Source organism: Glycine soja, chromosome 6 (genome assembly GCF_004193775.1).
Source record: "Glycine soja cultivar W05 chromosome 6, ASM419377v2, whole genome shotgun sequence".
Classification (NCBI taxonomy): domain Eukaryota; kingdom Viridiplantae; phylum Streptophyta; class Magnoliopsida; order Fabales; family Fabaceae; genus Glycine; species Glycine soja.
In genome coordinates this window covers 26,913,754-26,939,395 of record NC_041007.1, presented here as the reverse complement: position 1 = coordinate 26,939,395, position 25,642 = coordinate 26,913,754, and the positions used below count along the sequence as shown (strand labels likewise).

Here is a 25,642-nt window from a genome sequence, read left to right as displayed (position 1 = left end):
AGATCTTTTAAAGTGTAGAAGTGCATAAAAATTATCTCCAATGGTTCTTCATTAAACGTCTTATGCATGTAGTGTTTCATGTTTACGTTATTTATGTCTGTATTTAACATTTTTGTCTCAATGCTGTCAATTTCTGGGAAGGAATAGGATTGGTGTATTACTTTCAAACTATGCAGTATACAGTATGCAATGAGGTTGGGTTTAATATAGGTTTTTGTTCCCTTGCTTTCTCAGAGAGCATGGCTTTTGAAACTTTTAGCGGTTGAACTACATGCTGGTGATGTTAGGAGCTCCAATCATAGAGAAGCATGTCAGACAATCCTTTCTTATCTTTTTGCCCATGGTCTTAATGACATTGGTGGGGGCCAGGCCATGCCTCCATTTTTGCTTCATGATACTTCTGAAAATGCTGCTATAAGAACTGTCAGCAAGAGTAAGGTACTGATAGTCATTAATTGTTTCATGGTTCCTTTGATATTGTTTACTTACATATCACATGCATATCTTGGGTTTTTTAATGTTCGTTACAATTCACTGCCATCAATGAGGGAACTGGTTGGTAAAATTGCTAGTATATCTGCAAACCTTTTTGTTGGATTGCTTTGGTTATGGCTGTTAGCTCATGTGCTAACTTTTGTGTGTTGGGGAGGGGGCAGGAGGATGGAATCATGTTGACACATTCCTGAAAATAATTTTTTTTGTCAATTATCGCATAAGTTGTGAGAAAAATAATGAGGGTTAAATGATGAATGAGTGGGGTTTAAAAAAGGAAAATTGAAACATTTTGGCTGATCACTTAGTTGAATGCACATGTGAGGGATGCAGATGGATAGGTTTTTGTTTTTAATGGTTTGGATAGAAGTATGGTACTTGATAGAACATTATGGCGGAAGTTGATCCATGTAGCCGACCCCACCTAGTGGGATAAGGCGTTGTTGTTGTTTGAGATATAGAAAATAGGGAGGGCTATGTTAGATCCTTGATAACCATTGTAAAATTTATTAGGAGGGTATTGTAGATGAGTATGGTAGAGTTTGGAATGCTACTCATATCCCTCCCATAGCTCACAATCAATATATGGGCCAGTTTCTTGGGGCACAGAAGGAAGAAATCAGGTTAGAGTTGCTGGAACTCTTACCTTTCAATCAGTACAAGAGGATCTCTGTTGCGCAGATGATAGAAGAGAAATTGACAAGAGCAATTGTGCTAAGAAGTTTTTCAAATCGTCAGGAAGAACGATGATCTTGGAGTCCATCACCTTCTATTAACCTTGTGATTAGGGAATTGATTACTTCTGGAACTTTCGCAGTTCAATCAAATCAGTCACAGCAAGGAGGAGGGAACAAAGCCCCTAAACCTGGGGATATTTCCGAGAAGGAACAAAGCCCCTAAACCTGGGAATATTTCCGAGAAGAATAACAAAGGCTCCTCTAAGGATGTGCAAAGTCTGTCCTATTAGGAGCAATGTTGTTAATGGCGGATGGCGGTTCATGGCGGAAAGTCAAAAATCCGCTATAAAAATATGGCGGATGGCGTAGCGGAAAATGGCGGATGTCATGGCGGACAAAAAAAAAACATATATATAAACTCATTGAAATTGAAACAAACAAAGGATTGCATTCTAATAAACTAAGAAAGTTTCATGAGTTCATACAATAATTAAGTACCAACACCAAATAAACTCATTAAAGAGTTCAAAATAAGAAAATGATAAAAATATAATGCAAAGTGCAAAGTGAAGGTTGAGGCTCTAATCATCTTCTCTAATCCCAACATAATCATCTTCGTTGTTATCATATGCTAATGGAGCATCTCCCTCTCCTTCTTCCCCATCAGACGCCTCAAAATTGACCATGACTTCTTCTTCTTCAGATTCAACATCAATATTTCCTCAAAATCTAGATCCTCATCATTTTCTTGGACTGCTTTTTGCTTCCTTGATGAAGATCCAACAACCATTGCCTGTTTTTTAGAAGTTTGGGCAGCAGCAACACTTGTTTTTTGCTTTTTCCGCCTAGTATACATCCTACACTCTCCAACCCCCGAAGCCTGATACACAGTTGCCCAATTTAGAGCATCATCATCTTCAAATACCAAATCATTTCCAGCATCATTATCATCATCTTGATCCATCTCTCCCACAAGCCATTCATTGCACACATCAATATCATTAAGAGAAATTGGATCAATTTCATCTCTTGCATTATATCTTTGCTTCAATTGTTGGTTGTATTTGACAAACACCAAATCATGCAACCTCTTGTGCTCAAGCCTATTTCTTTTTTTGGAATGAATCTACAACATAACAAATAAATGTTGATTTCAATCTCAAATATACTCCAAATAAAACTTGATCATCAAAATTAAATAAAATTAAAAAGTATAGTTAGAGTTTTGTCACAATTACTTGCTCAAACACACTCCAATTTCTTTCACATCCTGAAGCACTGCAAGTCAAACTCAAAATTTTAATTGCTAGCTTCTGCAAATTTGGAGTTTGTGACCCAAACATTCGCCACCAATATGCTGCAATACCAATTACCAACCAAGAGCATAACTTCAAAGTTAGAATTCTGAATTATAACACTAATACATTAAAAAATAGTATGGTATTTGTATTTGTCATATGGTAAAAGTTTCTTACTAGGAGAATGAGTTTTCCTTTGAGCCATTGCAAAGTCAGAACCAAAGTGTTCAACACCAATCTTGTAAAGATGCAACTCGGTTAGAATTTTCTGTTGCACATTAAATTGTGGAATCAACTTCTTAATGCACTCAAACAAACCATTGGTGACCTCAAAATCAAACTCCAAGTCAGTGTTGTCATAAAAGAACTCTGGATTTAAGAAGTGGGCAGCTGCATGCAATGGCCTATGAAGCTGACAATTCCATCTTTTATCAATGATTGCAAATACATCTTTGTACTTGCTTTCATTGCTGTTAAAAGACTTGATAATTGTTTCTTTTGCCTTGTCCATTGCTTCATAAATATAGCCCATGGCTGATTTCTTTTCACCATCCACAAGACGAAACACTTTCAAGTGGAGCCATGACTTTAAGAGTGTAAACCACACTATTCCAAAAAGAAGGCATGAGAACTACCTTTGTAGCTTCTTTTCCCTTAGGCTCTTTAGATAGCTTGTTCAAGGTCCATTCATCAGAAGCATGGTTATCAAACTCTCGAATTAACTCACTAACTCTTACGAGTTTACGAGTCCACTTGTCCTCTGTGAGTTAACTCTTGAGTAAACTCTTTTTTTAGTAGACTCTAGGAAAACTCTATAAACTCTAAGTAAACTCGATAGACTCTCGAGTTTATCACCGAGTCAACGAGTTAGCAAGTTAAAAAAATTAGACCAAAATGTAAGTCATTTTTTATTGTTTTCTCTTTGTAGCATTCAACATATCTTCATTTAGTGTATTATTCTCAAATACAAAATTCCTACCTTTAATAATATCAAACATTTATTCTCTGATAACATCAAACCCTCGATGAGAGTGATCTACCACTATTATAAACTCTGCAAGTTATTATCTAGTAGTGATGTATTATTACTAAACTTAGTTAATTAAATATTCTGAACTTTATGATTTATTATTTTGCTTTATTATATTGCTGAAATGTTTAATTAGTATGTTATTTATAGATATTTTGTTATTATTTTTAATGAAGTAGACTCTTACGAGTGTACGAGTTGAGTTACGAGTCGAGTTTATGGAACTCTCACGAGTCTGCATAAACTCTCGAGTTTGATAACCTTGATCAGAAGTAAACATCTTTCTAATATTTGCTTTCTCTTTGTGGAGCCTTTCCAAGGTTAGATAAGAAGTGGCAAATCTAGTAAGAGCATGTCTCACCAATTCCCTCTTGTTTGTAAAATTTCTCAACAAACTTAAGGTACTAGAATGGGCATAGATAAACCCAACTAGATTAACTGCCCTTCTAATTGTCTTCCTTATCAAGGGAAGCTTCCCAATATCTTCAAGCATTAAATCAATGCATTAAATCAATACAATGAGCTGCACAAGGAGTCCAATAAATATGTTTCCTTTTCTCCTCCAACAACTTACCCGCTAAAACATAGTTGCTCCCATTATCGGTTACAACTTGAACAACATTCTCTTCTCCAACTCCTCCACAATTGCATCAAGCAACTCAAAAAGTTTTTCACCTGTCTTTACAAAATCAAAGCCATCAACAAACTTCAAAAACATGGTACCAGCTTGAGAGTTAATCAAAAAATTAATGATGCATCTTTGTTTCCGATCAGTCCATGCATCAGACATAATAGTACAATCATACTTGACCCATTGCTCCCTATGACCTTTCATCAAATTTTCAGTATATTCAACTTCCTTCTTGAGGAGTGGAACTCTGATGTCATGATAGCTAGGAATGGACAAATGTGGCCCATATTGACCAATGGCTGCAACCATATTCTCAAAGCTTTTCAATTTAATGAGGTTGAATGACAAACCTGCTTGATACCAAAAACAAGCAATATGTTGATGCACCTTCAATACTTCATTCTTATCCATTGACTCTCTAATGTTCATTTGCCTCAACATCTTCATTTTTCTCCAATGGATTGCATTTTCTGGATTCTTACAAAATTTGTCCATTGGTCCTTTTTTAGTTCCACACTTTGTCTTTGCACTTGCAACAACATTACAAGAGTCCGCAAACTCATCTTCTTCACTTCCATCACATCCAATTGGTTCACCAAATTCAAAATCTCTTATATTTGCCATATTACCACTTCCAGAAGTACTGTAAGTGGTCCCACTTTTTTTCGTAGCCATATATTCCTTCAACTCTTCGACTACATTTGGTGGAGTTTTCTTGCAAGCTGCAACGTTACCCGACTTCCCAATCAGGTGTTGTTAGGCTCTGGTTATTCTTCCCTTTGTGATTTTTCCACAGAAATTACAAACAATGGTGTTTGTATCTCCTTCCACCAGTGAATGACAATATTTCCAGCCTGGGTCTACCTTATTTTTCCTCGTTGCACTTGCAGTAGCAGCATCGGATTATGGTTTAGCCATTTAAAAGAGGACTGAACAAAAAAAATAAAAATTGTGGTGTCAAATAGAAAAAAAAAAATTAAAAATGGGACTGTCGAAAGTAAAAGGGGGGTGTCAAATAGAAATATGCAAAAAAAAGCTGTAGACAGTAAAAAGGGGTGTCAAGCAGCAAAAACAAAACCATAAAAAAAAGCTTTGCCCACCAGTATAAGTCACGGTTTTGCGTGTGGGTTGGGGTCGTCTTCTCCGTGCTCGTCGTCGCCGTTCGAGCCGTGGGTCGTCGCTGCTGTGCTCGTCCGCGTTGTTCACATCGTGGGTCGTCGCTGCTGGCTGCTGTGTGCAGTGGGTTACGCGTGGCTGCTGTTGTGGCTGGTTGCAGGGGTGGTGGTAGGTTCCGAGGTCGCGCTGTGTGTTGGAGCTTCGAGGGGTTGCAGCTGCTTTCTGAAAGGTAGGGGGGGGGGGGTCGTGGTTTTCATTAAGTTACCGGGTAGGGTTGGGTCGGGTCAGCCCAACTCCTATCACGGACAAAAAAAAACAAATTTCGCCATTTTCCGCCTCGCCGCCACATCCGCCATGGCGCCGCCATCTTTAACCCGCCACGCCACCGCTATTCGGTGGTGTTTTTTCAGAAATCCGCTACGCAACTCCGCCATGGCCGCCATTTAAGCACACTGATTTGGAGGAATAAGGGGTATTGTTTTGGATTCAGGTAGTGTTACAGCCACACCCAACAATGTCGCTATATACTGTTGCAGTTGGTGGGACCAGTATTGTTACCAAGAAAAGGGTTTACTTGTAACAAGTTTAAAGCTTTGTAAGCTTTAACTTGAGGGGAGTGTTGGAAATGGTAGTACTTAATAAACTTGGGCAATAGTGATTCATTTTTTTTTTTTGGGAAGGCTGAAAATATATATATCATTAATAGGTAAATCAGTACCAGAGGTACCAAATAGTAGAATTACAAGGCACCAGAGTGCTACCCTCCAAAACAATACACATACTCAACAGAAAACATTCAGACCCAAACCCATCTAGGCAACAAAAGTAGATATATTAGAAGACCAGTGATGGAAGTTAATACTGAAATCTTTATCATAAGCCTTTAACCATGACCAAGCTAAGAAAATAGCATGGTCCATGACTTTATAGGGATCAAAAGGTTTTCCTTGGAAAATCAATTGATTCCTATGCTGCCATATAGAATTAGTTAAGGCTATCCACCACCCACATCTTGAGCTGTAATTCACATTTGATCCAAACCCATCGCAGAATTGGTATAAATGGTGAATTCATGTATCACACAATCACAGTCACATTATAAAATGCACTTAGTATTCATAGGAATTAGTATTTAGTAAGCTGCACTCATTTACTCTTAGCCTTGTAAATAGTCCCCACTTAGTCTCTACAAAGTATATCTATGGATATTTTGCTTTCTGTATTGTACTGAATAAGAGATCATTATCATTCAAAATCTCTGTCAATTATACTTTTTGCCATTTCTAACTCCATCTATTCCTCTCCTGTTAAATTCAACATTTTTCTATGAAATTCAGGTATTAGAATTGCTTGAAATCATTCAGTTTAGATGTCCAGATTCCACTACTCAGCTCTCAAATATTGTGGCTGGTATGAAATATGACTTGCCGGTGAGATACTAATCCTTAAAACATTAGATCTATATTTATTTCCTTGTTTGTCTGTCTTTCATTCTCATTTTACAGAAATGACCTATTTTAAATATCGAATATAAGTCCTTGACTAATTTCTTCTTGTTCCTATGTGTTTTTGGGTGGACATTATTTTAGGCAGAAGACATACTTGGAAATCCGGGAAATTCCGGAAAGGGTGGTGTGTACTATTATTCCGAGAGAGGTGATCGGCTAATTGACCTTGCTTCTTTCCATGACAAACTTTGGCAGGTTGGTCCACTTATTATTAAATATTAGAACAAGTTACACTTGCACTCCATAAGCTTTTTTCAAATTAGACATAACTCCACTCTTTTTTTCTATTCCTACACTAACTCCCCTTTATGTTTGAAAACATTACAATGACAACCCCTTATAGTTATATGCTGCACTAACACTCTCTTAATGTTTGAAAACATTACACTGACACTCTTATATATTATACTAACACCCCCTACAAGGGAGGTTACTGTAATGGTTAAAAAATCAGGCAGTGTTTGTCTAGTTCACAAAATCTTGGGTGGTTAGGGTAATTTACTCTAAATATTAATAATTTGGTATTGAAGATATTCTTTTGTATCTTTATTACTGGGATTGTAGCTTTACATTTAATGTATTATGTATAAAATTTAATCTATTTTCTCGTTGCAGAAATATAATTCAGCATATGCCCAGGCAAGTAACCTTGGCAGTGAAGTTGAACTTAATAATGTTCGTGAGACAATTCAACAGTTGCTGAGATGGGGTTGGAAATACAATAAAAATCTTGAGGAACAAGCTGCACAACTTCATATGTTGACTGCTTGGTCTCAGATTGTTGAGGTGCGGATCTATTTTTCCCCATATACTTACTTTTTAATGTATATATATTCTCTAACTTTGTACTATTTTGTAAAGGTGTCTGCTTCTAGAAGATTAACAATGCTTGAAGATCGATCTGAAATTCTTTTTCAGTGAGTTTCCAAACTTCTTCATTAATGAAAAAGCATAAAAGCAGTAACTTCTTGTCATCGTGGATATTATCATTACTGATGCTATTTATGTAACTGTTAAATTGCATTGGCAGGGTCCTTGATGTGTCTCTTAGTGCATCTGCTTCTCCTGACTGTTCATTGAGGATGGCATTCATACTATCACAGGTAAATATTCCAATATATCATTTTATCGTCTGGAAATATTGATGAGGTCTTCAACTATCTATGTTCTGTATTTACTTGTTAGCTTTCCAGACAGACTGATTTATGTTTACATACATGAAAATTCCCTCAGGTAGCATTGACATGCATGGCTAAGCTGCGAGATGAAAGATTTTTGTTCCCTGGCAGTCTGAGTTCTGATAACATCACATGCCTTGATCTCATTGTGGTGAAGCAATTATCAAATGGTGCTTGTCTGACCATATTGTTTAAGCTTATCATGGCAATTCTTAGAAATGAATCTTCAGAAGCTCTTAGGAGACGGTATGTTACACATTCAGAACTCAGACGGTATGTTACACTCTGGTTGTATGATTACAGTTTTGATTGACAAACTTACTTTTGCATGTCTTTGTACAGTCAATATGCTCTACTTCTTAGCTATTTCCAGTATTGCCAAAATGTGGTTGATCCTGATGTTCCAACCACCGTTCTTCAATTCTTGCTGCTCAGTGAACAAGATAATGAATATATTGATCTCCCAAAGGTATAATTTCTTGACTTTTGTGCAGAAATCATATTTTAATCTGGTGACAGATTAAATCTTCATTGCATTTACTTCTCCATTTTGCCCAGATTGACAAAGAACAAGCAGAACTGGCTCGTGCAAACTTTTCAACTTTGAGGAAAGAAGCTCAGAGCATTTTGAATCTGGTTATTTGCTACTCTTACTAAGTTTTTTTTATATGCATCACTATTCAATTCTTTTTTATGTGCTTATGAATAATCTTTTGTTGTTTTTAATATGGGATTGTCCTGCTTCCGCCTGTAGAAGATTATAGGTTGTTCTCTGAACAGAAATAATATTGCTGTCTAATAGTTCACAATTGTTGATTTAGTTGGGGTATGGAAGGTGTTGAGGAGGGGGAGGGGTATAAAGCATGAAATTTGTTAAACTTGTTTGCTGTATTGTCTTTGTACTAATTAGAATATTAGTGGATTTGATCTGCTGTATCATTTCTTTTCTTCTTGATTAAGCTAACAGTTATTTCTTTAAAAACAACGAGTCAAACATGCATGTTAAGGTAATACAGTAAGGTCATGTGTTTTTTTTTTTTTCTGTAGTTGAAGTGTCTGTTTAAATTGAGTTAATATTCCATCCTCACATTGGACTACAGAAATATCGATGCTTGTTGTTTCCGTAACAGAATTTTAATATTATGGGCTAGTTGCTTCCATATGCTATCAATGTCAGGTTATGGTCTGTTTGTCATTAATTTTTCAGATTCATTTTTATTCGTTTCTTTATTTTGATGAATAATATTATGTTTTTGTCGATTATTTACAGTGTCAATTAATTTGAAATTGTAGGTCGTAAAAGATGCAACCCATGGTAGTGAACCTGGAAAGACAATATCACTTTATGTTCTTGATGCATTGATTAATATAGATCATGAGCGCTTTTTCTTGAGCCAACTTCAAAGCAGGGGTTTTTTAAGGTCTTGCTTTACAGCCATAAGCAATGTTTGCAATCAGGTGCTTGTTTTTTTCACAACTTTTTCTTCTATTTTTAAAACATTGTATTTTTTGGTTATACAGTCATGGACTGTTCATTCCATTGCACAAGGGATCTAACATATGGTTTTTTAAAGTGTTTATTATGGTTTTGATGGTATCATTTTCACTCATTTGAGGATATCTTTAGCTTACTGGATTCATCTAATCATTGAATCTTGGAGAGATCATCTCTTTGTGTGTTTGTTGTGTAGTTATTAATGTTGTGCTGTGCAACTCATTTTTTGAATGTGGTGCTTGCAATGTATCCATTATTTTTTCTGTTCATTTAAATTATATTTAGGTTTTAGACTTAAAGTTGATTTTATAAATTTTCATTATTTTTTTTTATCAGCCAAAATACTAATATATTAATTAAGAGTACCAGAGGTACTAGAAAATACAATAGACAACTCAGGATTGGTCCCTATGCAGTATTTGAACCAATGCTGAGAAAATAAAGATAATACAATTGTTTGCTTGAGTATGCTATCCTGTACTATTAGAGAATCCTGCTCTGATATTGGATGACCATTGGTTGAAATGGATACCGAAATCCTTCTCCAAATGTGTGAGCCATGTCCATAACAAGAAAATTGCATCATCTAATATTCTGTTAGCATTGAACTTCCCATTGGAGAATATGATGTCATTTCTTTGCTTCCAAATGGTCCAAGTCAATGCAAGCCACCACCATTTCCATCTACTAGACCTCTTTCCTTCTGTCACTCCATGTATGTGGTAAAGAAAATGTTGCCTTGGCTGATATGGGAAAGCCCCCGTGAGACTCACCCATGACATTGATTCCCACCAAACTGGAGATATTTTATTACAATGAAAGAATAAGTGTGCTGCGCTTTCCTCCTCAGATCTGCAGAAAGGGCACCTTGAGTCGTCTACCTCAATTTGCCTCCTCCCCAAATTTGACCTCGTCGGGAGCCTATCTCTTATGAGTCTCCATGCGAATACCGAAATTTTTGGAGGAATCTTAAGCTTCCACAGTTCCTCAAAAGCCCCATCCAGGTTCCCATCAGCCTCCTCCTCCCGTAGAACGCAATAGGCAGATTTGGCCGTGTATTGGCCACTCGGATCTGCCTTCCACACCCACTGGTCACCTTGTTGAGCCTGAATCCTGAGACACTCGACCTCCCTTAGGAAAGAGGCCGCCATATCTACTTCATTATCGAACATAGGTCTCCTCCATCTGAAATCCCACTCCCATCCATTATCTCTGAAGGCCCCCATTTGCTGTATGTATTGATTTTGCTGTGAAGATATACTATACAACCTGGGGTACCTTGCTAGCAGCGATTCTTCCCCACCCATCCATGCATCCTCCCAAAATTTAAACCTGTCCCCACAGCCCACCTTCCACATTGTTGAGTTGTTGATTATCACACCATGTTGTGGATGTTGAACCACAAGCTTTAGGTCCCTCCACCATATAGATTCTGCCTGTGCTCTAATTCCTTCACTTAGGCCCCTCCACCTACCATATTTTGAGTCCAGCACCCTAGCCCACAACTCTCCCGTCGCTGAAATAGGTTCCAATTCCACTTACCCAGTAAAGATTAGTTAAAGGAATTAATGTCTTTGACTCCCAAATGATATATCTGATGTAACTCAGTTCAATGTTTGCTGGCATGCCCCGCAAATGATAATTTCTTTAAATAAACAAAGAATTTTTCTTTAAGGAGGGAGAGATACAAATACAAGAGGATAAGGAATCCACAAGAACTAAATGGTAAAAGAAATTAAAAAGTAGATAACTAAGCCTGAAACATGCAACACAGCACGCCAATCTTTCTGAAGATTTGCCAAAGACACTGTTAGGATTCAATTGCAAGCTATGGGACCTGAGCCTGACATTGAAAGTATGGGATTTTGGTGTGTGATTTATAAGGCCTTGGGCTCTCCAATTACAACGGATACAATAATACTGATTTTATTTATTTTGTCTGGTTCAAGGATGGTAGTCTTTCACTGGACTCATTGCAGAGGGCATGCACTTTTGAGGCTGAACTTGCTTTACTACTAAGAATCAGTCACAAGTATGGAAAATCCGGAGCACAGATTTTATTTTCCATGGGCATATTGGAGCATCTTGCATCTGGCAGAGCAATCAATTTACAGGTGAGGGAATTTTTCCTTGTTAATGCCACATCTACTTTCTTTTCAGCTAACTTTTACTGAAGGTAAAGAATCTGCAGGGAAGTTTAAGGTGGGTTGAGACAAGACTTAGAAGAGATATGGCTGTGGATGTTGATAGACAACGGATGATTATTACTCCAGTCTTGAGATTAGTGTTTTCACTAACTTCCTTGGTTGATACATCTGACTTTTTGGAGGTTGGCTTTTGTGTTTCTCTTTAAAATTTTAAAATGATATTTTTTCATGAATTTTCCTTGCTCTCTTGCTAGCAAATCATTATAACAGATTCCCTATGGTTTATGATTATTTCAATTGTAATTTAGTTTGTTTAAAAGGAAATCCAATTTTTGTTGCATTGATGAAGATGGTGACATATCTTTCTTCCTCTTGTCATAGGTTAAGAATAAAATTGTCCGTGAAGTAATCGATTTTATCAAAGGGCATCAATCACTGTTTGATCAAGTTCTCCGTTTAGACATTGCCGAGGCAGATGAACTAAGAACAGAGCAGGTCAATTTAGTTGTTGGTATTCTTAGCAAGGTATTGTTTTACTTCTCTCGATTTAAAATATTTTTACCAGATGTGGGATCTAGCTTCTCTGCCTTAATAGATTCAGAGAAAAGGGAGAGAGAGAGAGAGAGAACGAAAGTGAGATTGTATTGATAAAATCAACCCAATGAGTAACTGGTTACAAATCTGTCTATATAGACTGTTACACAAATGTAGCTGCCAACTAACCTTGAGTTAGTTCCTAACAGAAAACTAACTATAAGAAAACTGTGGTTAGCTTAATCAGACTAACAGATACAAAAATAAAAGACACTACTGCTGGGCGAGTAAGTATACTCTCCTGTACCCCCCTGCAAGCTCAGCAGTGGTTGGAAAAATGCTTCTCAACCACACTGAGCTTGGCTCTGTAAGTAGCAAAGGTATCAGGGGTGAGAGCCTTGTTAAGAATATCTTCCCTCTGATCAGCGACAGGAACATGGACCACCTGAAGATGCTTTCCAATGACCTTATTTAGAACAAAGAACAAATCAAGCTCTATTTGTTTTGTTCTGGAATGCAAAACAAGATTATGGGCCAAGGATATCACAGAATATTACGAGGAGCATGAGGAACCTTGTGTTCAACCAAACGAGATTGAATACAAGTTACCTCATCTGTAGCTTGAGCTAAACTTCTATACTCTGCCACTACTCGATCTGGCCATCACTGACTACAAGATACCAAATTGGGACCTAGAAAGATGGCAGCACTAGAGATTGACCTTCTGTCATCCAGATCAGATGCCCAGTCAGCATCACAATAGACTTGGACAGAGTAATGTGACACAGAAATTAGGTTGCATATGCTAGCCAAAATTTATAGAGCCTTTGAGATACCTAAGTATCCTTTTAACTACCATCCAGTGCTGTTCAGTGGGTTTACTAATGACTGGCCAACTTTGTTAACTGAAACTAATTTCTGGTCTTGTGATAGTTGCATATTGAAGAGCACCTACAACCGATAGAGAAGGATCAGCGAAAGACTCATGGCCCGTTTTTGTTAATTTGCAGCCACCAACCATGGGAGATGAAATAGGATTGGCTTCGTCCTTATTAGTCTTAGCCAATAGGTCTCTAATATACTTTGACTGATTAAGAATGATGGAACCATTAGATTGAGAGCTGACCTCAATGCCCAAAAAGTAGTCAAGATCACCCAAATCTTTGAGAGAACTTAGAATTGAGTTTGGAAACCAGAGACCTGATGAAGGTTGGATTATTCCCTGTCACTATATTGTCATTTACATAGACTAGCATGCAGATTACAGTAGTGGATTCAAAGTAAACAAATAAAGAAGGGTCACACTTTCTGGATTTGAACTTGTAGTTGAGAAGTGTGGTTCTGAGTTTATCAAACCAGGTTCTTGGGGCCTGCTTAAGGCCATAAATAGCTTTGGCAAGTGTCAGAGAATAATTTTCTAATTATTATTGATAGAAGAGCATTTGCTCTTAAAGAGAATACAAGGTAATCTAAAAAAGAAAACTCCTAAACTAATGCTCATCATTGTACCCACTGTCAATTCCTATAATTAAGGTTCAATGATTCCTGGTCATAACTACAAAATATGCAGCTAATCAAATTTCCTAATTATGGGATTTAAATCCTATCTATAAAAGGAAATAAAATATACAGTGGGATTCTGACACTCCCCCTCAAGTTGGTGAGTGGATGTTATCCATTCCCAACATGCTAACAATAGATTGAAATGTAGAGCCACTTAATCCTTTTGTTAGAACATCTGCTACCTGATTTCCTGTGGATACAAATAGTGTACAAATTGTCCCATTATCCAACTTTTCCTTTACTAAGTGTCTGTCTACTTCAACATGCTTGGTCCTATCATGTTGCACTGGCTTATGTGCAATGTTTATTGCTGACTTGTTATCACAATATAGCTTCATAGGTCCATTCCACTCAATATTTAGGTCATCTAGAATTATTTTTAGCCATAGGAGTTCACAAATTCCTAAGGCCATAGCCCGAAATTCTGCTTCTGCACTTGACCTTGCAATAACGTTTTATTTTTTGCTCCTCCAAGTTACCAAGTTTCCTCCAAGAAAAGTGCAGTATCTGGAGGAGATCCAGCATAGTCAGCATCTGTATAGGCCTCCTAAGTCATTTCCTCCCCTTTTTTAAATAAAATTCCCTTTCCAGGAGTACCTTTCAAGTACTGCAGAATGTGGTAAACAGCTCTAAGATGATTTTCTTTGGGATTATGCATGAACTGACTTACCACTCCCACTGCATAAGCTATGTTTGGCGTGGTATGAGACAAATAGATTAATTTTTCAACTAGTTTTTGATAGGATTCTCTGTCCACGGTTGCATCTTCAACATATTCACTCAGTCTGTGATTCTGCTCAATAGGAGTTTCTACTGGTTTGCATCCCAATTTACCAGTTTCAGATTATAAATCCAGCACATATTTCTGTTGGGAGATGAAAATACCATGATGAGAATGTGCCACTTCAAGGCCAAGAAAGTATTTTAATTTGCTTAGCTCTTTAATCTCAAACTCTTATCAAACACCCTTTTAGGATGTCTATTTCTGCTTTGTCATTCCCTGTTACAACTATATCATCCACAAGGACAATTAGTGCAGTAACTCCCCCTGAAGCTGAATGCTTAATGAAAAAAGTGTGATCTCCTTGACTTTGTTTATACCTTATTGCCTTCATCACCATAGCAAACCTGCCAAACCAGGCCATAGGGGACTGTTTCAATCCATAGAGAGCCTTCCTTAGCTTACAAACCTTTCCTTTCTCAAAGTTAAACCCAGGTGGGACCTCCATGTAAATTTCCTCTTCAAGGATGCCATGTAGGAAAGCATTCTTGACATCAAATTGCTGCAAACTCCATCCATAGTTAGCTGCTAGAGACAACAATATTCTAATAGTGTTCATTTTTGCAACAAGAGAAAAAAGTCTCAAGGTAGTCAATCCCGTATCTTTGGGGAGCTACTAATCTTGCCTTATACCTTTGTAGTGTCCCATCTGCCTTATATTTAACAGTGAATACCCACTACAGCCAACAAGTTTCTTTTCTTTAGGAAGTTCTACCAACTCCCAAGTTTCATTTTTCTCTAGTGCATCCATTTCAACTTTCATAGCTTCTCTCCTTTCTTTGCTATCCAGTGCTTCATTAGCAGTTTTTGGGATAGTGATAGTGTTTAAATGAGTAAGAAAACTTCTATGATTGTTGGACAGTTTATCATAGGACATGAAGTGAGATAATGGATACCTTGGCCTCTGTGTACATGTTCTAACTCCTTTCCTTATTGCAATCGAAAAATCCTCAGCATCAATGGGCATATTCTGCTCCTCCAAAACAATCCCATCAGTTTCAGTTTCAGGGAGTATATTCTGCTCTTTCAAGACAGTCTCGTTAGTTTCAGTTTCTGGTATTAGTTCAGAATCTGGAACTTGTACAGGTAGGATAATAGGTTTTTCCCTTTGTGTGTAAATTTGTAGTGGACAGACAACACTTGGAGTCCATGTTCCGGTGGTCTTTGGACTCAAAGCAGGGGCAGAGGGAGTGTGTGTAGAACTAGAAGAAATGTGTATAGGACTTGACTCAAGTATATTGGATTTGCCTGGGGAGATGAATGAAAGATTCTTGAACAAATAATCCTTATCTTCCATGCGTGAGTTCTCCCCCTGAAGATAAGGTTGGGAAAAGAAAAATTCAGTTTCAACAAAAGTGACATCAATAGACACAAAGTTTGTGGCTGGATGATAACACTTGTATCCCTTTTGGGTAGGGGAGTAACCGACAAATATGAAGTTGATAGATCAAGGATCAAGTTTTCCTCGATGAGGAGAATGAATGTGGACAAAGGACACACCCAAAGATTCTAGGAACAAGGTTATTTGAAGTTTTAAAGTGTGGGTAAAACTTGGAGAACAGTTGAATGAGGCTGCTGTTTTGAAGAGTCTGAGAGAGCGTAAATAATTAACCAAGTAGGCAGCAGTAAGGACAACCTCCCCCCAATACTGTTTTGGAACGTTTGTATGGAATAAAGATGCTCGGTTAACAGCTAGAAGATGCCCAATTTTTTGTTCAGCCACCCCATTTTGTTGTGGGGTGTGGACACATGATGATTCATGACTAATTCCATGTTCACTGAAGAAGGAACACAATGTTTGGTTAAAATAATCTTTGGCATTATCAGAACGGAATCATTTGATGGCTATCTCAAACTGATTTCTTGTCATCTGAAAAAAATTGGAATATCTGAATGACTTTGCTTTTCTGTTTCAAGAGATACACCTAGGATACCTGAGTACAATCATCAATAAAAAAGACAAACCAACGGGACCCAGATATTTGGAATGTTGGATGCACCCCAAACATCACTATGTACCAAGGAAAAAGGAACTAACATTCTTTTATTACTGATAGGAAAGCTAACATGTTTGTGTGTTTTGCAAATTCACAATCGTCACAATGAAACACTCCTATGTCTAGTCCTTGAAACAAGCTAGGAAACATAATTTTTAGAGTACTAAATGAAGGGTGACCTAAACGATAGTGACACAACCAGAGGTCTTTATTGTGGGAAGAAAGTGACTCTGACAGCAAAAACATTGGAAGTTGACTCTTAGTGCTACATGTCCCACGAGCTTTCTCAAGAAGGTAGAACCCATTTTCCTCCCTAGCAAGTCCAATCATCTTCCTCATTCCCTAATCCTGAAATTTGCAAAGTGTGGGAGAGAATGTCACTAAACATTGTAAATCCGTTGTAAGTTTATGAATATAAAGTAGTTTGACAGATAATTTGGGCACATGTAAAACATCTCTCAAACTTAAATCCTAACTTAGGAGAATGTCTCCCTTTCCAACAACTGTAATAAGTGTGCCATCTGCAGTTGCAATTTTTTTATTGTTGGGACAAGGCCTATATGAGATAAATTCAGTAGAGGAATGGGTCATGTGATCCGTAGCTCCAGAATCAACAACCTATGTCCCTTGTGCAGTAGATTGTAGAACACTGAGAGCATAGGCTTAGGAAGTACCTGAGAATGCCAAGGAAGAACTACCTGTGTTAGTGGGTTTGACTAAAGTTTCTAGGACTTATCTCAATTTTTTAATTTCTTCTGTATTGTAATCTCTAAGGGATCTGGATGGACTGCCCGCTGCAGCACCTGACTAAGCCAGGTGGGCTCGTGCTGGTTCTCCTCATTGAGTACCTTTGGTGGTCCAATTTCGGTTCTGATTTGGAGGCTTACCATGAAGTTTCCAGCATCTATCTTGGGTGTGTCTTCGCTTCTTACAAAAGGTACACCATAGAGAATCCTTGTTCTTCCCTTTGTCGATCTCCATCTTGGGGGCTACACCTCCAGGTTGACTGGTTTGCCATTGATCAATCTTTCCCTTTTCTGCAATTAAGGTAGAACTTTCAGTGGATTGAGGCTCCACCATCACCTCCCTACGTGCTTCTTCTACCCGGAAGGCAGCCATGGTTTCATTGAGTGAGGATAACTCCTTTCCCAGCACCTGAATTCTTACAGGATCAAACTCACTATTTAGTCCTGTCAAGAACTTATAGATTCTGTCCTTTTCCTTGTAAGGTTTTAGTAAATCAGCATTTTCTGTGCATTTTGCTTCAAATTGTTCATAATGGTCTAACTTCAACCAAAGATTCTGCATAGTCTGGGCATACTCACTAGCGGATCGGTCTCCTTGTTTGGTAGTCGGGATCTTCATTTTAATTTCATAAATTTGAGCAGCATCACCAACCTTGGAATAGTTTTGTTTACAACTATCCCACACATCCTTTGCGGTCTTCATGAACATGCAAGCATCGCTCACCTCTGGCACCATGGAATTCCACAACCACGTCATCACTACTGCATCTGCTTCATCCCATGTACCAAAGGTACTGTCTGTGGATTTTGGTGCATCTTTCCCTGTAAGATGATTCAACTTGCCCTTCTTTTTAGAAAGGATTGGACAAAGTGAGACCATTGAGGTAGTTTTTGCCATTGAGACGATGGCTGGGTTGAATATTTTGCAGCTCAACAGTGCTGTTATTTTTGGCTTGGGCGGGGTTATTGGCTGCTGCAGGCATTTTCAGTTTTGTTGGGTGAGATTCAAATGCGTGGAGGGTATTTTAAGGCAGAAAAAAATGGCAATATAGGCCATCAAAGGGAGGGGAAAAAGCGGCAATACAGGCCACGCAGCGGAAGAAAAAAACCTGTTGCCTAAACTCAAGTTAGAGTATATAAGTGAGGGACAATCCTCACCCCTTGAGCTAGCTTTTGGGATTGAGTTAGACCTAAACTCACATTCTAAGAATCTAAGAATGCCATTGAGGAAGGCATTGTTGACATCAAAGCCAGGTGGTTGAGTCATGAAGATCCCAAACATCACATTCCAAGTCTGCTTGTTGGAAGCTTCGAAGCCAGGTGGCTGAGTCATGAAGACTTCCTCCTGAAGAATGCCATTGAGGAAGGCATTGTTGACATCAAGCTGCTGGAGTTTCCATTTATGAGTAATAGCAAGAGTCAAACGAATTTTGACAGTAACAAGTTTGATTACAGGTGTGAAAGTCTCATTGTAATCATACCCAAGTCTTTGATGAAAGCCTTTGGCAACAAGCCTGGCTTTATATTTGCTAACTGTACCATCTGGGTTTTTTTTAACCCTTAAAACCCATTTGCAACCAATGGGAGACTCTTGAGAGAGGTAAATCAACAAGTGTCCAAGTCTGATTGTTAAGAAGAGCATCATATTCTGCTCTCATTGCTGCATGCCAGATGGGACATGCAAGAGCTGACTTTGTTGATTTGGTCAGCATGAGTAAGGAGTGTAGGTTGAATTCTGGGTTTGACAATCCCAGCTTTAGCTCTTGTGCACATAGAGTGAATATTTTCAGGCCTGACCAGAACTGTAGAGGGTTGCACAGATGTAGAAACATCAGGTTCTGGAGCTGTTATTGCAGGGGAGGCTACCACTGGTGAAGGGGAACCAGTATCAACATCAGCTGCTGTAATGGGACTGGTGGAAGAGGATGGAGCCTCACCATTAGAGCCTGCTGTGAGTGGAGAGACGGAGCCATAGTCACTGCAGGAGTGAGTGTTAGGCAAAACAGCCAAAATGTTAGGCTGGAGTGTGGAAGATGAAGCAGCAGCAGGTTCAGCAAAGAGTTGAGGATTTGGAAACTTGGCTTCATTGAAGACTACATCCAACAGAGAGACACTTGTAGCCTTTGTGAGATAAAGAGTAGCCTAGAAAAACACATTCCTGAGATCTAGGCTGAAACTTGTGCTGGTTGTATGGTCTGAGTAAAGGGAAACAGACACTGCCAAAGACTTAAGGATAAGTAAACAAGCAGAAATTTGTAATCTGGAAGTTTATCAAATAGCTTTTGATAAAGGACAGCCTTTTGAATTGCAGAAGAAGGGATCCTGTTGATTAAGTACACACTTGAGGTAATAGCATGATCCCAATACTCCATGGCAAAGATAGCTTGAGACAGCATAGTTAAAGCCATTTCTACTATGCGTTTGTGCTTCCTTTCCACAACCCCATTTTGGTGATGGGAATGTGGACAAATAAGTCTGTGAATGACACCCAAGTTCAGCAAGAAATTTGGTGAAAGGTCTGTATTCACCTCCCCAGTCAGACTGAACTGAGTTTGAACCATAGTGTGAAACTGTCTGAAAACTGTTGGTGTGTCTGACTTGCTTTTTAGCAGATATAACCAGGTAAATCCGGAATGAGCATCAACATAAGTTACATAGTAATTGAAGCCCGAATGAGAAGTAGAGGGTGCTTGATGTGATCCTGACCAGGAGCGGATCACTTGATACAGGCAACGAAGATTTGGATGACGTCACTTCCGGTGAAGGAAGATAAGTCAGGGTAGACGCCACAATGATTACTTTGATAAGTCTGAGATTGGTTCAACAAGGAACCCAGAGAGACACTCTCACCAAATTTTATGAAAATGCCAAAAAGTCCCCTTTATTGAAAACAAAAACAAATACTTATAGTGTATCTGAACAAAAAGATAAAAATAGACATGGGCCTTCAAAATAGTTTGGGCCAAAAAAATTATAAATAAAAATAAATAGAACATATTTATTATGGGCCTTCAAATTAATCTGGGCCTTCAGCAACAATTAATAGTCTTGATAGTGTCTTTGCCTTTGGGCCTTCATCCTTCTCCACTCGGAGGCTTTGTCCTTCTCCACTTGGGCCTTTAGCCTGTATTTGGCTAGTTTCAGGATTCTCATCAGTGCTGGACCCCAATGATCAGTATATACCAACTCAAAAGGTTTTTAGTAAACAGACATAGAAGAGGAGGAAGGGAGTCTGGAGATTTACCAACACAACAATGGGAACAAAAATCTGAACTTGTTTTATTAATAGGGGAAATATTACACAACTTGAGTACAAGTTTTAGAACATTGGCACTTGGACGACCAAGTCTGGAGTGCCAAATGGCATAAGAATCAGTACAAGTGGAAAGCAACATTTATATGGGGTACATGATTCAAACAAGAAGAGGGACTTACAAAGGAAGTATTGTGCATCCTATTTACAGAGATACTAGACTACAATATAGGTGCTAAGTGAGGCTTTGAGGGCTGAAGCAAGTCAAGGAAGTGGAGTCCATCATGACCCACCAATCCATGAATAAGCACCTCTTTAGGAAGTGGAGTCAAGGAAGTGGAATGAAATTCAAAGAAAACTGAGTTATCTTTGCAGAATTGGTTAACACTTAGAAGATTTTTAGTGATTGAAGGAACGAATAACTAGCTTTTAAGAGTTAAGGTACTTTAGAGTTGAAAGGAGAATGAAAGGAAGAGACACCTGGAGCATTTATATTGAGACCTTGACCATTGCCAATAGTAATCTGATCAGGGCCCTCAAAAGGAGTGAGTTGCTAAATGTTGTGGGATACATTGGTTACATGGTGAGAAGCACCAGAATCAGGGTATCAATTGGAAGTTTGGGCTGGTTGCACAATGGCAACATGAACCTGGGGTATAGGTCTTGAGGAGGTGGAGGGGTAAGGCTGAACTAGAGGTGGGGGATAATAGTAAGGTGTCATGTATTGGGGCGGGTAAGGGTGAAAAAGGTAGTATACTGAGGTTGAGCAGTGGTAGAAAGCCATTGTGAAGGTTGAGTGGGTGTTTGGGTTTTAGATTAAGAGTTGAGGAGAAGATGAGTTGGTATAATCCATAGGTTAGAGATTGATGACAATAGGTTGCCTCATGACCATACTTGTGACAAACCTGACATTGTACATCAACAAACTTTCCACCACCATGTGCCCCACGGCCACAACCTCCCTCGTGGCCACCGTGGTAGAAGTTATTCCAGCCACCACCACCACGGCCAAAATTGTTGTAATTACCGGAGTTAATGTAACCTCCATTGTTAGAAGTAGGGGTGTGCAAAAAAACCAGTTCGGATTGAACCGAATCTAAATCAAATTAGTTTTTTCTTGAACTAGTTCAAGAAAAAAGGAGAGTGTTGTTTTATAAAACCAATTTAGTTAACTGAATTGTTTCTACAAAACCGGTTTGGTTAAGCGAACTGGTTTTCACTTGGATTTTTTTTTATTTTAAAAAAAAAATAATTCAAAAACCAGTTCGAAACTGATCCAGTTCTTAGAACCAATTTAAAACTGGTTAAAATATAGTGAATAAACATTTTTTTTGCTCTCGTAAAAAACTAGGTGTTGCCCCCATTAGAAAATTATTTTAAAAAGATGAATGTAAAAAAATTAAAAACAAGATAAAAGAGAAAATAAATTGGTACTAATTTTATTCACTTTATCATTTTAGTTTTTATTATTTTCAATTTTTCTAATACTCTTTTGGTAGAGTTTATACTATCTTTCGTCTGAGAAAATATTAGATTATATTTTGCCCCCACAAAATATTTTCTGGATCCATCACTGACAATAGGCATCAGTTTAGACTTATTGTAAATGAAGGCTATCGTTGATTCATACTTCGTTGGATGTCCCTCAAGAATAATATTCACGTGCTCACTCTGCGAAACAGAATCACCAATGGAAGTGAGCGAATCAACAAGCGTCTGAATGTGGAGAAGATAATCAATGATCCTGTAATTTTCCAGAGAGACATTGCGCAGATCCATACAAAGCTGCCTTTTCTTCGTGCGAGCAATAGAGTAAAAATGCGCATGGAGTTTCTCCCAGAGCTGCCATAAAGTGTTGCATCCAACAAGACGAGGAAGAACGATAGTTTAGAATCTGGTTTTCCCAGTTTAGATACTCCTGCAACACAATCCCCGCACCGTGATCAGCGACAGTATCAAATCGCGACGGAGTGATCGGAGCAACCAGAAAATCCAATAAACCATGACCTTTGATGACCAGCTGAACTTCATTATACCAAATAATGTAATTGGAGTTTGCTGAGATAGAATGTGAAAACAAAGCAGGAGAAGGTGTCACTGCCGGAGACAACGGCGGTGGAGGAGGAAGAGATGAAGTGGAAGCCATAAAAAATTAGCCTAGGATCAACCTTGCTCCGATACCATAATAGATTCAGAGTGAGAGAGAGAGAGAGAGATTGTATTGATAAAATCAACCTAATGAGTAACTGTTTACGAATCTGTATATATAGACAGTTACCCAAATAATCAGACTAACAGTTATGAAAAGAAAAGGCGCTACTGCTGGGTGAGTAAGTATACTCTCCTATATGCCTTAATAGGTGTTAGGTGAAGTCAAATGATATTATATTTAGATAAATTACTATGTAGTCAAATGCTTTGCCAACTTTACCTTTCATGTGACTGGTTTACATAATCTTCTATTCAATGCACAATGGTGACATACTTCCAAGTTCCAGCCCCCAAAGGTTTCTGAAAATGTCCATTACTGATGTTAATGCTACTTAGTGAATTAGAGTTGTTTCTTATTGTTGCTTTACATTTTTTTTTTCCTATTTGTGATAGGTTTGGCCATATGAAGAGAGCAATGAGTACGGTTTTGTTCAAGGGCTTTTTGGTCTGATGCATGCTCTTTTCTCACGTGATTCAAAGATTCCTAGTTTTGCTCAATCAAGAGTATCACCTGAGGTGAGTTTGCAGTTTTCTTAATTCACGTTTTGGATTTGGGAAAGAATGTTCTGGCATTGTGTACATAATAATGATCCCTATCTTTTGGTGATATTGCCTGATGAGTGATCAGAATCAGAGGAATTCAGAACTACAGATGTTTAATTTGTGCTACAGCCTGAGCTCTTACTTGTATTTTCTAGTCACAAAGAAATCCCTGAGATTACAGGTATACTATACATTCAGCAGGCAGTTTGATATTGACCTTGAGCTATTTTCCCTATTTGTCTTTTGTATCTGCATTTTTTCCCCTTGTTAGTGAAACAGAAATTTGTTTATATGCTGTCTCAGCCTTCAGATGCCTGTTCCAGTTACGCTGCTTCTGTTGAACTTCAACAACCCACATTGAGCTTGCTTAATTCTCTTCTTTTTTCTGTCACAACTGCTTTTGAAAGGGCAGCTGAGGAGAAATCCTTGTTACTGAATAAGGTGAGAATGCAAAGAAACTTGTCTCTTTATCTTCATCCTGATATGTTTTACATTATTGCTTGTTTTATAAACATAAGCAACATCTTATATGTGGTTTTGCAGATTCGAGACATAAATGAACTGTCAAGGCAGGAAGTTGATGAAATCATCAATATGTGTGTCCGGCAAGACTCTGTTTCATCTTCAGATAACATACATAAAAGGTTAGTCATTTGTCTGTATTAGGACCTCCAATGTGAAAAGGGGTCCAAATGAGCCGTGAATCCAGCAGTGGCCCAAGCCCAATGTGTGGCAGGTTTATGTTAAAAGTAGTAAGGGGCAGAATGGGAATACCCACGTGGCAAGGAGTGAGAAAAGGGTGTGATCCGTGTAATGGGAAAATCTGTTATCAGGGGTGTGATTAGAGAGAGAAAAAGGGGGGAGAATCATTTAGTTAGTTGTGGGCAGAGACCTTTCTGTTCTCTGAGTTGAGCTGGGCAGCAGGAATTATCATTCCTCTGTATTTTCCTTTTGCAGCCAAATAGTACTAATTATCTTTTTATCTCAACTTATTTCTGCTCTATTTTTTATTTAATTTGAGTTCTATGATTATTTGGTTTATATATCTGCTCACATTTATTACTATGTTCTCCAAATTTTAGTATCTTTCTCCATTTTCCATAACATTCCTTGTAAAACATGTTTTACAGGAGGTACATTGCAATGGTAGAAATGTGTCGAGTTGTTGCTAGTAGGGATCAGCTAATCATTTTATTACTGCCACTCTCTGAACATGTGCTAAATATCATCCTTATCCATCTTCAAGAGAGGTAAGACATTAATTTTCCGGAAAGGTAATATGAATGCTATTGTTAATGGAGCTAAAATCAAGATACAGTCTTGTGTTCCTAAAGATTAAAGTTTTATGGCCATACAAAGGAAAAAGAGGAAACCAAGCCCTATCTTGATGTAAACAATGAGTTGTGTTGTCATAGCATATAACTCTTACATTTTCTTTAGGCTAAATCTTGTTGTATCTTTTGGCAGCTCTGTTGCACTCGATTCTACCTTGAGTACAAAAACAATTGCATATGGTGCCAAATATGATGCACAACAGGACGTTGCTATGTTATATGGAAAGTTAGTTCCAACCCTTGAGCGACTTGAGTTGCTGAGTGAGGTATGGGTTCCAATACTGTAATTCTTGTTAATGTTCCAATGGTTTTGTCAGTTCTGGATCTTTCCATAATATGGTCGTATATGCAAAATTGTCATGTATTTAGTTTAAATCAAGTTTCCCCTAATTGAGCTATGTTAGTATGCTTGTAATTAAGATGCTCACCTTGATCATTGCTTTTTTTTTTCTTTTCAGGAGAAAGTAGGGCACAATCTCAAAGTATTCCGCAGATTAGCAACTTCTGCCAAAGATCTTGCAATTCAAAAATTGATTGTGTAGATTATTAAGTGGCTTCCCAAATTCAATTACTCCACTTAAATTAACTGATTGTGCGCTGTAAATTATGTAAAGTTCTAATTATAGTCTTGGAATTGAGTTCAACCTGTAAGAAATTAACTTCACCCTTTATGTAGTGCAGATGCAAGTCAACTGTGCCCTTTTAATGTTATATCTGTAGTTGCATGAAAGTTATTCTTGATATCCTGGAAAAGCTTTTGAAGCCTGATGTAAATGCATTACTATGGATTTGGTTTTCTGGTCAGATGTTTTTGATCTTGTGCGTATCATATTTAATATGGTGGAGTTAATTTGTTTTTTTATTGTTTTGCATTGTTCCCTGTCATTTACGCTTTTTCTAAAAGGAATCCTGACTTTTTACATTATGCAGCTCCTTATGAATTGTGTGTAGAGCCTCTAACGTGTACCAACAACGGATCTGTTGTCAAATAAAACGTACCAATTGGAAGAAATGCAATTGAGCTAAATGTTTTTCTACGTTCTTCCAATTGAGTGCTCTGACAACTTAAGCTCATTTTTTTCTTGTTTTCATTTTCTTTTTTGGTACA

General features: G+C 38.0%; 1 protein-coding gene across 1 annotated transcript in view; it reads left to right on the top strand.

Moving 5' to 3' along the window:
- Positions 1–25,279, top strand: part of LOC114416744 (nuclear pore complex protein NUP205) — a 54,172-nt gene extending 28,893 nt beyond the window's left edge. The window contains exons 26-45 of the mRNA XM_028381730.1: positions 235–438; positions 6,582–6,674; positions 6,834–6,947; positions 7,368–7,538; positions 7,614–7,669; positions 7,783–7,855; positions 7,986–8,176; positions 8,273–8,399; positions 8,489–8,566; positions 9,224–9,388; positions 11,375–11,539; positions 11,617–11,754; positions 11,954–12,097; positions 23,051–23,173; positions 23,286–23,381; positions 23,504–23,641; positions 23,744–23,844; positions 24,331–24,450; positions 24,668–24,800; positions 24,993–25,279. Coding sequence (XP_028237531.1) covers positions 235–438; positions 6,582–6,674; positions 6,834–6,947; positions 7,368–7,538; positions 7,614–7,669; positions 7,783–7,855; positions 7,986–8,176; positions 8,273–8,399; positions 8,489–8,566; positions 9,224–9,388; positions 11,375–11,539; positions 11,617–11,754; positions 11,954–12,097; positions 23,051–23,173; positions 23,286–23,381; positions 23,504–23,641; positions 23,744–23,844; positions 24,331–24,450; positions 24,668–24,800; positions 24,993–25,076 — 2,514 coding nt within the window. The 3' untranslated portion in view covers positions 25,077–25,279. The remainder of the gene's footprint in view (positions 1–234; positions 439–6,581; positions 6,675–6,833; positions 6,948–7,367; positions 7,539–7,613; positions 7,670–7,782; positions 7,856–7,985; positions 8,177–8,272; positions 8,400–8,488; positions 8,567–9,223; positions 9,389–11,374; positions 11,540–11,616; positions 11,755–11,953; positions 12,098–23,050; positions 23,174–23,285; positions 23,382–23,503; positions 23,642–23,743; positions 23,845–24,330; positions 24,451–24,667; positions 24,801–24,992) is intronic.
- The last annotated feature ends 363 nt before the right edge of the window (positions 25,280–25,642 follow it).